Raw genomic sequence first — 12,812 nt, forward strand, 5'->3', positions numbered from 1 at the left:
TCAACTAGTCTTTTTACTGACAAACAGGAGGATCCAGATTGTGTGTTCAGAATCATAGAATCATACAGTTGGAAGGGGCCTTGTAGGCCATCGAGTCCAACCCCCTGCTCACAGCAGGAAATCCACAGCTAGAGCATCTCCCGCAGATAGCTGTCCAGCCTCTGCTTGAAGACATCCAGCGAAGGGGATCCCACCACCTCCCTAGGCAGTCGGTTCCATTGCCGAACTGCCCTTACTGTCAAGAAGTTCCTTCTAATGTCCAATCTGAATCTATGCTCCTGCAACTTAAAACCATTAGACCTAGTCCTACCCTCTGGGGCAGCAGAGAACAAATCTGTACCCTCCTCTATGTGACAGCCCTTCAGGTACTTAAAAAGTGTAATCATGTCACCCCTCAGCCTTCTCTTCACCAGACTGAACATGCCAAGTTCCTTCAACCTTTCCTCATAAGACTTGTTCTCCATACCGGCTATCATCCTCGTCGCTCTCCTCTGAACCCACTCCAACTTGTCTATATCTTTCTTAAAATGAGGCGCCCAGAACTGAACGCAGTATTCCAGATGAGGCCTGACTAATGCAGAATATAGTGGGACTATTACTTCCCTCGACCTGGAAACTATAGCTCTGTTTATGCAGCCCAAAACCGCGTTTGCCTTTTTTGCCACAGCATCACACTGCTGGGTCATGTTCAACTTGCAATCCACTACAATTCCAAGGTCCTTCTCACACGCACTACTGCTAAGCCGGGTATTTCCCATCCTGTACCCGTGCATTTTGTTTTTGTGGCCTAAATGCAGAATCCTGCATTTGTCTTTATTGAATGTCATTTTATTAATTTCAGCCCAAATTTCTAGTCTATCCAGGTCCCTTTGGATTTTATTCCTGTCTTCCATTGTGTTAGCTATCCCTCCCAGTTTCGTATCATCCGCAAACTTCATAAGGCTTCCCTCCACCCCATCATCTAAGTCATTGATAAAAATGTTGAAGAGTATCGGCCCCAGGACAGAACCCTGTGGCACTCCACTCGAAACCTCCTTCCAGTCTGAAGCAGAGCCACCGATGACCACTCTTTGAGTACGGTTTTCCAACCAGTTGTGAATCCACCTGACAGTATTTCCATGTAGTCCGCATTTAACGAGTTTGGTAATCAAAAGGTCGTGGGGGACTTTGTCAAATGCTTTGCTGAAATCTAGATAGATGACATCTACAGCATTTCCACCATCTACTAGGCTAGTGACCCGATCAAAAAAAAGAGATGAGATTAGTTTGACAGGATTTTTTCTTGACAAACCCATGCTGGCTCCTACTAATCACAGCATTGTCATCTAGATAGTTGCCAATGGACTCTTTTATTATCCGTTCTAATATCTTTCCTGGTATTGAAGTCAGACTGACCGGCCTGTAATTCCCCGGATCTTCTTTTTTACCCTTTTTAAAGAGTGGGATGACGTTTGCCCATCTCCAATCCTCCGGCACCTCTCCTGTTCTCCATGATTTCTCAAAGATGACGGCAAGAGGTTCCGAGAGTATATCCGCAAGTTCCTTCAATACTCTGGGATCCAGTTCATCAGGCCCTGGAGATTTGAACTCCTTTAGGTTAACTAGGTATTTCCTGACTATCTCCTTATCAATCTCGAACTGCAATCCCGACCCCTAACTGAGATTGCTACCGATGCAAGGTTGCACACTGTTCCCTAGAAGTGGTGACTTAAGTGACTTTGCTGCTCCAATGGAATGGAAGACTAGAGAAGCTTTATGACTTAAAGCAGACTGGTAACTTCTAGATGTTTTAGAGTGTAACACCCATCAGTCCCAGTGTGCCTATCTATTGTGAGTGCACAGGAGTCTTTGTACACCAGTGCTTGCATGGACTGATGATCCCATTAGTTGTGTCATTCTTTGAGAACTGTTGGGCAGCTGCACCACACAAAGGTGTTCTGTACTTCCCAACTCAGCCATTACTACCAGCTGGTGGCATATGTGGATATGAGAATGAGCCTGCTTGTTTAAATTTATTTTATTCAGAATGATTTATATACTGCACTTTACGCAAGTCACAGGGCGGTTTACAACAAAGTCAGATAAGATTAAAAAAATTCATAACATTCATAAAAACACAATTTGTAAAATACACAACACAATTCACTAAATTGCAATTTGCTAATAGCAACCAATTCATTTGTCTTATCAGGTCTGTCCTCCAAATGTCTGCTGAAAAAGTTGTTTTAAACCAGCCACCTAAAATTATAAAGAGGTGGAGCCACAGGTATCTTAGTAGGCAGGAAGTTCCACGTAAGAGGAGCCATTACCAAAAGAGCCTTTCTCTGAGCCGCCTTCTCATAATTTCTGTTCCATGACAGAGTGATGCACCCTGTGTGTACCACCACTGCTTACAAAGTCTTTTCTTTCCAGTATGCTATGTGACACTGGTTCCCCAAGTATGAGATGGGCTCCCCCATGGAGCCATAGATGGTTTGCAGTGGAGCAATGTGCTTCCATTCCTTTTTTTTGGTTTAATGGAGTACCTTAGTGCTAGCTGATGCTTCACCCTGTCTTGATGGTCAAACGGTCTTGACTTTCCCAGTGCTATTAATTTTCTTCCTGGTACTTACGCTGTTCTTACTTGCTTCTAACAAAGTTAAGGTACAAACATAAAATACATAATTATAAAATGATATCAAAAATTTAATATGTATGTAAACAGTCAATATAAAATCCCTATAAGTATTCTCATATAATAATAAAGATGGCCAGCAAAATAATAAAACCAGTGCCCATACACAATGAAATACAAAATATATGATATAATCAAGACAATATCAATGTGAAGCTAAAGGACAACTTGTAAACAGTGGCCAATACACATAAATCAATGCCCATATGTAATTAATTGCAAAATGTATAGCATAGCCAAACACGTTTCGACAATTAGTCTTCTTCAGTGGCTTTCATGATGAGTATACGCTACAAAGGGCAAAAAATATAATTAAGAACATTAACCGCTAATGGTGAATGCCTCCAAGTGAAGAATGTTATACAACTCATACGTGGGCTGTTCATTATTTCAGTTATTCTGCATGAAAGTAATTATAAATTAAATTACAGACTAATACAATAGAAATTTTAACAATAGTGGGTGAAATAATTTTATATGTAAAAAAACATAGATACATACATTTCCTTCTGTCAATCAATTATAAAAGATGTTACTGTATTTAATCAGCTAAGTCATAATAGGAGGGTAAGCCTGCAGATGTAACACAGCTATAGGAACTACTCCTCCAGGCACTCGGTCCATGCTAATTCAGCTGAGATATGGCATGTTGGCTGGGGCTGATGAGAGGTGGAGTCCAAGAACATCTGGAGAACCTCAAGTTTCCCAGCTCTGTCCTAAAAGCTGCAGAAATAAAGTAGTTAATACTGAACTAACACAAAAGTAGAATCAGAAGTTAAAACAATAAGATACTACTACAATTAGAAATATTAGCAAGAGATGCCCTGCATTAACCCATCTTTACACACATCCTGGCAAAGTTTCTCTTTCCTCCACATCAGTCCAGGTTTGTGATATTTGACCCCAACCCCTGTCTTCCAGAATTTTATTATCCTGTTTTCAAGTTTTACAGGTAAGCATTTTTGCAACATCAATGATTTAGCAGTGAATAGTGCCTTCTGTTTTTTTAGGCAACTTTTCCAGAAAAGTCACCCATGCAATGGGATGATAGTCTTCATGCTGGCTTTAGTGAGGGTAACTCAACCTGGATATCTGTAAATCCTGAGTATCCAAATATAAATGTGAAAGTAAGTATGATGGCTTAAGTGGTTTTCTCTCTAATTCAAATAAATTACAAATTATTTTCTTTAGCAGGGTAATTATTATTTGGAGGTGTTAGCAAGATACTTAAAAGCTTAATGGGACAATCCAGCTCCAATTTAGATTGAGCCCCTCATATGCACAGAAGTACACGTATAACTCAAACTGATTCCCATAGTAGTGGCCCTCTTCTGACATTCACAGAGTTGATGAGAGGGACTTGAGAGTTTCCTAAATTGGCTATTAAGCATGCAGCAAAATGTATGGAAAATCTGTGTGAATCTATGTATTCCCCTTACTGAGGACTAAACATACTAAGTAAAGCTGCAATCCAAAACTCCACTTACCTGGGAGTAAGCCCCAGTCAATTCAATTGGACTTACTTATGAGTAGACATAGTGTTGCACTATTGGTTTTCTTGAACTCAGTGGGACTTACTTGTGAGTAACTATGGTCAGGATGACATTGTTATGCTGCAATCCTATACCTATTTACCTGGAAATAAGCCCCATTGAACTAAATGGGGCTTACATTCAAGTAGGCATGTATAAGATTGCCCTGTAAGTTGATTAATTGTAACATGTGCATATTGCCAGTACCTTAATATAGGCACCTGTTCGCTATATTAGGAGTGTAAGATAACTTACAATTTAAAATAAAGCAACCACTCATTGACATAAGAACATATTTTCCTTCTTTTCTCCTCCATGTTATAGTAACATACTAAACAGCCTAAAAAAAGACGCAAGTGTGCTTTTAACATGAGTTGAGGGCCCATTTGGGACCAGAATAAAAATACTAATAAATAACTTGCAACCTTACCTATTAAAATTGTGCATGGGCTCCTTTGATTAATCAACAGACACTTTTGTTGTTAGATGGCAAAAACAATAAATATTTCTAAGTATCACTGGAACCAGATGACTGACAAAAGTCTATTGAAAACTAAGAACAAAAGGTTGAAATATCTTGTGGCTGAAGTAGCAGACAACCAGTGGAGGATAGTGGGCAAAACAAAGCAGATAGTTCTGCCATATTATTACCATCAGACCATCAATGTACTTCAGGGAACCTCCGGCCCATGGGCTAATTAGGCCTACCAGCCTCCCCATTTGGCATGAGGTTGTTTTGGCCAACTCAACCCAACTGCTCTATACCTGACATCAGATATGATCAGGTTTGGGACAGGTAAAGATACAGCTGGTCCAGAGAGGATTTGCAGGAGCTGCTGACCAGTGGTACTTGCAAAGCCCTGTGCACAGCAGTTTGCAAGAGCTGACAATCACCTGATTGTTGGGGCTTTCATAGAGCTGCACAGAGGCAAAAACATACATGATCTTTTAAAGTTAGAGGTAACATATGCTCCTTAGGTTTCAATTTAATATAGATAATGGGGAAACAGAGCAGTGGGGCAGACTGACAAAGATACAGAGGGAAGAATGTGGACAAGTGCCATTGGTTAGAATTTGGGGTGAAGATTAAGAGGATAAACCCATGCAGAAAATGTGGATTTTCAGGAGAGATCTGAAGGCAGGAAAAGGTGGCACCATGTTCAGGGAGGATGTTCTGTGCATAGGGGGATGGCATTTCATAGGGTAGGAGACCAGTGGCTGACTGAGGGTGGTAGAGTTGGAGCAGCAGAAATCACAAGCAGGTCACAGACTAAGAATTACTATGTTTTCAGCATCTAAGAAATGACTAAAGGATGCAATAATTCCATTATAGGTTCAACAGGGGCAACCAAATTCTACACTGAACTTGTATCGAGATCTCAGTTCTCTTCATACCAATGAGCTTCCTATTCTTAGGGGATGGATGTGTTATGTTTGGAATGACAGCAACGTCTTTGTGTATGTCAGAGAACTGGATGGGTTAGATCAAGTGTTCATGATGGTCCTAAATTTTGGACTGGCCACCACAACAGATCTGCAGGCTTCAGTTCCTGATCTTCCCTCAGACGCTACTGTAAGGCTAAGCACCAACTTTGGCAACAGTGGTAAAGTTGTAAATACCAAAACTATCAAAACTGAAAAGGGTGAAGGACTCATACTGGAATACAGGACAAGCACACCAGTCCACAAGATGGAAACTTTCAAAGAGAAGTGTTTTGTTGCAGAAAAGGCATGCTATTCTAATGCCTTCAATTTACTCTATATGTATTGCTAAGTGGTAATGATTGTTTATTCCAAATCCATGAGTTGTAATTTCTTTACAAAAGGGGAGAGGTGAGCTTGCCAGGGTTTGATCTCATTTGAATGTATGTACAGTGAGAGGAATTGTTACCTAGGAATTCTGTAGAGTAATGTCTAGCACACTCCTGCTTATGTAACTGTAGCAGGTGATAGCCGCAGTCATTTGGGGGCATGGCTGTTCCCACTTACATGCAATATCTATCAGACACGATTTCCTCCACTAAGTAGGGGCTGGACTAAAATGGGTTCCAGGTCCCTTCCAACTCTAAATTTCTATAATTCTATGTATATGCTGCCCTGGGCTCCTACTGCGAGGCAGGGCAGGATATAAATCAAATAAATAAATAAATATGTGCCCCAAACGTCATCTCTTGCCTCATGATGACTGAGATAAATGTAAAATTTGGAGATTATCTTCCAGCATAATCAAAAGGAATGCATCTGTAATGATTGAGCCATTCCGTAACAAGCTCTACATCAGTCTGCCCTTGAAGACAATCTGGAAACTTCAACTGCCAGAATTCCGATAGGGATCAGAAGAACAGAATATATCACTCCAATCTTTCAACAACTGCACTGATTTCCGATTTTTTTCTGGATTCGATTCACGGTGCTGGATTTGACATTTAAATTCCTAGCAGCACAATCCTATCCATATCTGCTCAGAAGTCCCATTGAGTTCACTGAGGCTTACTCACAGCATACATGGCCCAGTGAGGAGGTACCTTCAGACCTATCTAGTCCTGTATGAACCTTTCTGGGAACTCTTTTCCAGAAGAGGCCTTCCTATTTCCTTGCTGTTTGAGATATTGCCAATGGGCACAAGGAAGAGGGCCTTCTCAGTTATGGTACTGAAACTGTGGAATAGCTGGCCTAGGGAGATGGGCTTGGCCCCTTCACTGCTTTTTGGCAGGTGGTGAAAACAATTCCACTCAGCTTTCTCCTAATTTGGCCTCTTTGATACTTCAACTGCTGGTTTCAATTATTTTATTTTTGGTTTTTATGATTTGCAATTGCTGTTTTATATTGGGAGCTACCTTGAGAAATGTGGGATAAAAATAATTCAAATAAACAAGCAAACAAAGATTTTATTTAGGTAAAAACAGGATGGAGGTATACAACTTTTCAGTTTGTAATTTCATCAGTTTTCTTAAAAATTAGTGATAAATTACTCCAGAATACTTCAGCCACTTCTAAAATAATTCCACACATAAGTAATTTTAAATTGTTTCCAATTCAATCAAAATGATTTCCTCTGATTTTTAGAATCGGGAAGAACATTCCAGTTTTGCTCAGTTATTCCTGCTTGTCAAGTCCAAGCTGCTTGTACAGAAATGCTAGTTGTGTTGCAACCTAGAACAATAAAAAACATTTAGTTGTGAAAAAACAACAGACCTTTTGTAGCATTTTGCACATTACAGAGAGGTACATCCTCCTCTTTTCAGCTCTCTTGCTGGTCCTCTTCCAGTGCAATTCGTGCTCCTGTAACATTGGGGATAATAATGTGGGTTCTCCTGCAGTCTGAACAGTAATCAGAGTTCTTCCTGCTCAATTCTCTTTAGAAAATGGCAGCTGCTATAATGGGCTTTTCACTGAGATCAGAAAAGCTTCCTGTGAACTGAGCATTACTGTCAGGTATAACACAGCTTGTGACTAGAACAGCAGCAGCAATACTGAAGCTGGTGTTACAAAAATGCTTTCAAAATTGCTTTCCTTCCTTCCCACCATAGCCAGTGGATGAAGAGAGCGACTTGCTCGTGTGCACACATTCTTTGTTAAGTAGGCAAAGCTGAATTCAACTGTATTGCAAAAAAAGCAACAATGAACTATTTTTTGCATGCCATTTTTTGTACCTTGAAATTCGTAACTATTTTGTTTTAATTGGTTGTATGCAAGCTGCTCTAGAGAGCTTTTTCCCCCTGAAGAGGTACAAATTAAATAAATAGCAAATAATTTGCAAAACTATATGTATACATTTGTATGCATATGGTCCTGATAAATGCGTAGGAAGAATCTTATGTGAATACTGCCACTGCTACTACCTGTATTGGGTAGGTAAAGTGGAAAGCCTCCCTTGCCAATTAACATTAGCTGCCTGAAGTAGTTGCCTCATTCTATGTAATCGTAGAGCATAGCGAGGATACCTGATTTAAAGAATCTTCCCAAGATGGAGCACAATGGCTGCCTCCTGGCTGAACATCTAAGATAATATTAGGCATCTGAAGTCCTGAAACAAATATAAAAGAGCAACAGAGGATGAGGATATAGTGTGACAGAAGCTATGTTATTCTAATTCAGTATTTTGCCACAACACTTTAAACTTAATGACAGATATGGATGAAATATTTTGCTGGTATTCTGTACCTATTTGTTCTAACCCATTTTCATAATGGAAACTCATTTTAGTCATTTGTTAAGCCAAAAATGTGATCCAGATGGCTTCAGGTTTTGCCACTGACAACTATCATGATGACTCTTCCACACTGTACATTTTAAGTCACAAGAATGCCCTTACATCACCACTACTACCCCCATTTGTGCAATCAGCAGGAACACGGAGATTTATCAAGCCCCTGGTAGGCCTTATACTTGGCTGGTGGGCTACATGCTATTTGATGGTCAAAGGTTGTGCAGGTCTGATGTAAGTGGCTCCTCTTAAGGTGCCTCTACTGTTATCTTGTTCGCATCTAACATCACCATCTCTGGTGATGGTAGATAGTCACACAACAGAAACTCCAGTTTTTCAGTGTAATCTCTACTGAGCACTAGCCTTTACAACCTATCCCTCCAACCACCATGACTGTGACTGAGATCCAGCCATCATTATTTCCAGTTTACTGATGAGGAACTGAAGCTTTGAGCCTTTTCACCCTTCAGTTGTGTTACGAGTACTCAGGCTAAACCCCACTTTGGTTCAGTTGGAGTCGAAGGGGTAGCGGCCCTGGAGTATTCTGGACTGCAATTCCTACCCCACACCCCGTTTTCTGACTCGTTGTGCCTTCCTGAAGTACTGTGAAACAGGACAGAAGTAAGAACATTCTGTTGGCAACTAAAAGAACAAGGAGAAACAGAAGTAAATGTTATCTTTTTCCTTGGCAGGCTTCCCTCAAGTTTAGCAGAACAGCCCCATTGTTCAAAGACAGCATTAGAAAGCTGAACTAATTTTCCTAAGTGTCAGCAAGAAATACATACACAACATGAAATCACCTCATACCCAGACCCCTCCTTTTCATGTTGATTTGTAAGAGGGAAAGGGTATTTAAGAGCAGGTTTTGAGACCTAAGGGGGCGATCTGAGCTCCAACATGTAGAACTATGCTCTCAAGGAACGTGGCGCAGGACTGCAGGCCACAGAACAGGAAGGGAGTCTGTGTCTTGGTGCAAACCTTGAGACAAAGAGGTTCCTTCCTGCTTTGTGGCCAGAGCTCCTTCACATCACTTCAGCTGTATTCCACTGCCCACTCCTGGGCCTAGGACAGATTATCTCTGCTACCTGTCATTCTTTATAGCAATAGGGATCTTTTATTTCTTTAGTTTAAAGTTATGGATGGGTTGGGATATTAATGAGTACTGCTGCCACGCACCCAGTAATTTTGTAATGCTATTCTTCTCTTTTCTCTCAATAAAAGACAGCTTTGTTTTAGTCTGGTTTGGACCTGCATTTTTTGGGTTAAACGTACACTATTTAGGCACATTTCAGGGCAAAGTGATTAGTTTATCCCTAGCAAAAGACACACACCCCTCTTAAGGAGGCATGTTTGATGGGATACGTGGGTGGCAGATTCACACACTCAGGTTCCCAATAAACATGTGTCTTAACAGTTGCTTTGTAACGTGATTGCAAGCAGCAGCAAGAGCAAAAAAGGAAGAGGGTGGCAGGAAACTGACCATAAAGCAAAAAGGGGACAGTCAAGCAGTTGCCAAGAAGACTTTCTTAAGTTGTCTGATGTATTATTTATTTATTTATTAAATTTATTAGTTGCCCATCTGGCTGGTTGTCCAGCCACTCTGGGCGACGTACAAAATAAAAACATACAAATACATTAAAACATTAAAAACCTCAACAACAATAATAAAACCTAGCCCACCCCAAAAGGCTGCCTGAAGAGCCAGGTTTTCAAGGCCCGGCGGAAGCTCATCATAGAAGGGGCATGGCGGAGATCATTTGGGAGGGAATTTCACAAAGTGGGGGCCACAATTGAAAAAGCCCTCTCCCTAGTCCTCACCAGTCTAGCTGTTTTAACTGGTGGGATAGAGAGAAGGCCTTTTGAGGCTGATCTTGTTGGGCAGGATCGCTGCTGATGCTGGAGGCGCTCCTTCAGATAGACTGAAGTATGAGGCCCAAGTAAATTATTCTGTGGCAAAACGTGTTTCCAGTTCATTAAACGCAACACACTGCTTGTTTTCCTAGTTGCGTGAATGCTTTGGAAATACTTTTTGCCACACAAAATTTATACATATGGCAATATATACATATGCATGCTATTTCATAAAGATGCTCGATGACTATTTTGAAGTCAGGAATCAATTTATGGATTTCTTAATTATGTTTTATTTGTTTAATTAAATTTATATCCCACCCTCCCAAAGGAGCCTATGATGAAATAACACTATAATTATCTGAATGGAAGTTTTCAGGTTAAGCTCTTAACTGCTGAATCACAGCAGCTCTACACTATTTACCATTACAATGCAAGGTATTTTAAATTAATCTTTTACAAACAGCTTGACAGATTAAATGGGTTTTTCCTTAACGCTGAAATACCACCTAAATGCCATCAAAATTATTTAAGGTTAAAGCATTTGGCATTAGCTCTTTCCCACTTGCCTAATAATCCTCTCTATGCATGCAAATCATTAGGAACAGATGACATACCAATAGACTTGCTACAAGCTACTGAGACTGAACCTGTCCAAATTTTGACAAAAATTTGCCAACAAATATGTAAAGTAATGCTCAAGATTATACAACAAAGGCTCTTACCATATATGCACCGAGAAATGCCAGATGTCCAAGCTGGATTTAGAAAGGGAAGAGGCACCAGAGATCATATCGCAAACATACATTGGATAATGGAATGGACCAAGGAATTTCTGGAGAAAATCACCCTGAGCTTTATAGATTACAGCACAGTCTTTGACTGTGTAGATAATGAAAACCTATGGAATGCTTTAAAAGAAATGGGGGTGCCACAGCATCTGATTGTTCTGATGAGCAACCTATACTTTGGACAAGAGGCTACGGTAAGGACAGAATATGGAGAAACCGATTGGTTCCCCATTGGAAATCGTGTGAGACACAGGTGTATTTTATCACCCTATTTGTTTAATCTGTATGCAGAACATATCACATGGAAAGTGGGATTGGACCAAGATGAAGGAGGTGTGAAAACTGGAGGGAGAAATATCAATAATTTAAGATATGCAGATGATACCATACCACTAGCAGACACCAGTAATGATTTGAAATGAATGCTGATGAAAGTTAAAGAGGAAAGCACAAAAGCGGGACTACAGCTGAACATCAAGAAGACTAAAGTAATGACAACAGAAGATTTATGTAACTTTAAAGTTGACAATGAGGACATTGAACTTGTCAAGGATTATCAATACCTTGGCACAGTCATTAACCAAAATGGAAACAACAGTCAAGAAATTAGAAGAAGGCTAGGACTGGGGAGGGCAGCTGTGAGAGAACTAGAAAAGGTCCTCAAATGTAAAGATGTATCACTGAACACTTAAGTCAGGATCATTCAGACCATGGTATTTCCGATCTCTATGTATGGATGTGAAAGTTGGACAGTGAAAAAAGCGGATAGGAGAAAAATAAACTCATTTGAAATATGGCGTTGCAGGAGACATTTGCACATACCATGGACTGTGAAAAAGACAAATAATTGGGTGTTAGAACAAATTAAATCAGAACTATCACTAGAAGCTAAAATGATGAAACTGAGGTTATCATACTTTGGACACATAATGAGAAGACAGGATTCACTGGAAAAGACAATAATGCTGGGAAAAACAGTAGAAAAATAGGAAGACCAAATAACAGATGCTATTGGAGGTCGCTGATTCATAGGGTCGCCATAAGTTGTAATCGACTTGAAGGCATATAACAACAACATGCATGCAAATAAATTTCTGGACGTTGTAGACACTGCATTATAACCAAACTTCTGTGCACTGAATTTAATATATAACCAATGTTATGTAACTAGTTTATGTCAGACCTGTATACACATCCCCTGACCAACAGGGAAGAAACATACTGAAAAGCCCATTTTAAGAAACAAAAGATAACTGTGTGAAGTCCAAGTTGGATTGGTTTGGACATCACAATCTCAATCCAATAAACCATGTCTTATCAAACTAGGGAATGATGTGCTTACATGCTCCTTCCTTTCCATGCGTACCAGGCTTCAATGAAGATATCCTGACTTCTTAAGCTACAGTTTCCCATGATGTCTCAACAGGGAAATTGTGGTTTAAGGGTTTCCTTGAAACCAGGATGTGAAACCAGAATCTGATCTGAATTGGGTTTTTCAGTAGTTCTAATAATCTGTTTTGGAAGGTGGCAGGAGGAAGCTGAATACTGAATCCAGCCCCCTCCCTCCTGCCCCTGGAAGAGGTTGATGCAATTGCAGAGCTCTTACATAGGGTTGTGTATGTACACCTCCTCCTCCTAGGCTCGACTTTTCAGCTTGGGCAAAAATTCACCTGCAGTACACATTTGCAAATATGTGGCTTCCTGTTGGATTGGGCGATAGTCCTTATATTGCAGCTATTTCTCATATGATGATGTAG

The 12,812-nt window shown here is 40.3% G+C and overlaps 2 protein-coding genes across 2 annotated transcripts in view; one reads left to right on the forward strand and one right to left on the reverse strand.

The window, feature by feature from the left end:
• SLC3A1 (solute carrier family 3 member 1) overlaps nt 1-6,048 on the forward strand; it is a 44,013-nt gene extending 37,965 nt beyond the window's left edge. Inside the window, exons 9-10 of the mRNA XM_061625415.1 lie at nt 3,685-3,801; nt 5,540-6,048. Of these exons, the coding sequence (XP_061481399.1) occupies nt 3,685-3,801; nt 5,540-5,980 (558 nt within the window). The 3' untranslated portion in view covers nt 5,981-6,048. The remainder of the gene's footprint in view (nt 1-3,684; nt 3,802-5,539) is intronic.
• Nucleotides 6,049-7,095: 1,047 nt separating this feature from the next.
• Nucleotides 7,096-12,812, reverse strand: part of PREPL (prolyl endopeptidase like) — a 67,814-nt gene continuing 62,097 nt past the window's right edge. Inside the window, exons 14-15 of the mRNA XM_061625414.1 lie at nt 8,151-8,233; nt 7,096-7,359 (exon numbers count right to left, since the gene is read on the reverse strand). Of these exons, the coding sequence (XP_061481398.1) occupies nt 7,303-7,359; nt 8,151-8,233 (140 nt within the window). The 3' untranslated portion in view covers nt 7,096-7,302. The remainder of the gene's footprint in view (nt 7,360-8,150; nt 8,234-12,812) is intronic.

Source organism: Rhineura floridana, chromosome 4 (genome assembly GCF_030035675.1).
Source record: "Rhineura floridana isolate rRhiFlo1 chromosome 4, rRhiFlo1.hap2, whole genome shotgun sequence".
Taxonomy (NCBI): Eukaryota; Metazoa; Chordata; class Lepidosauria; order Squamata; family Rhineuridae; genus Rhineura; species Rhineura floridana.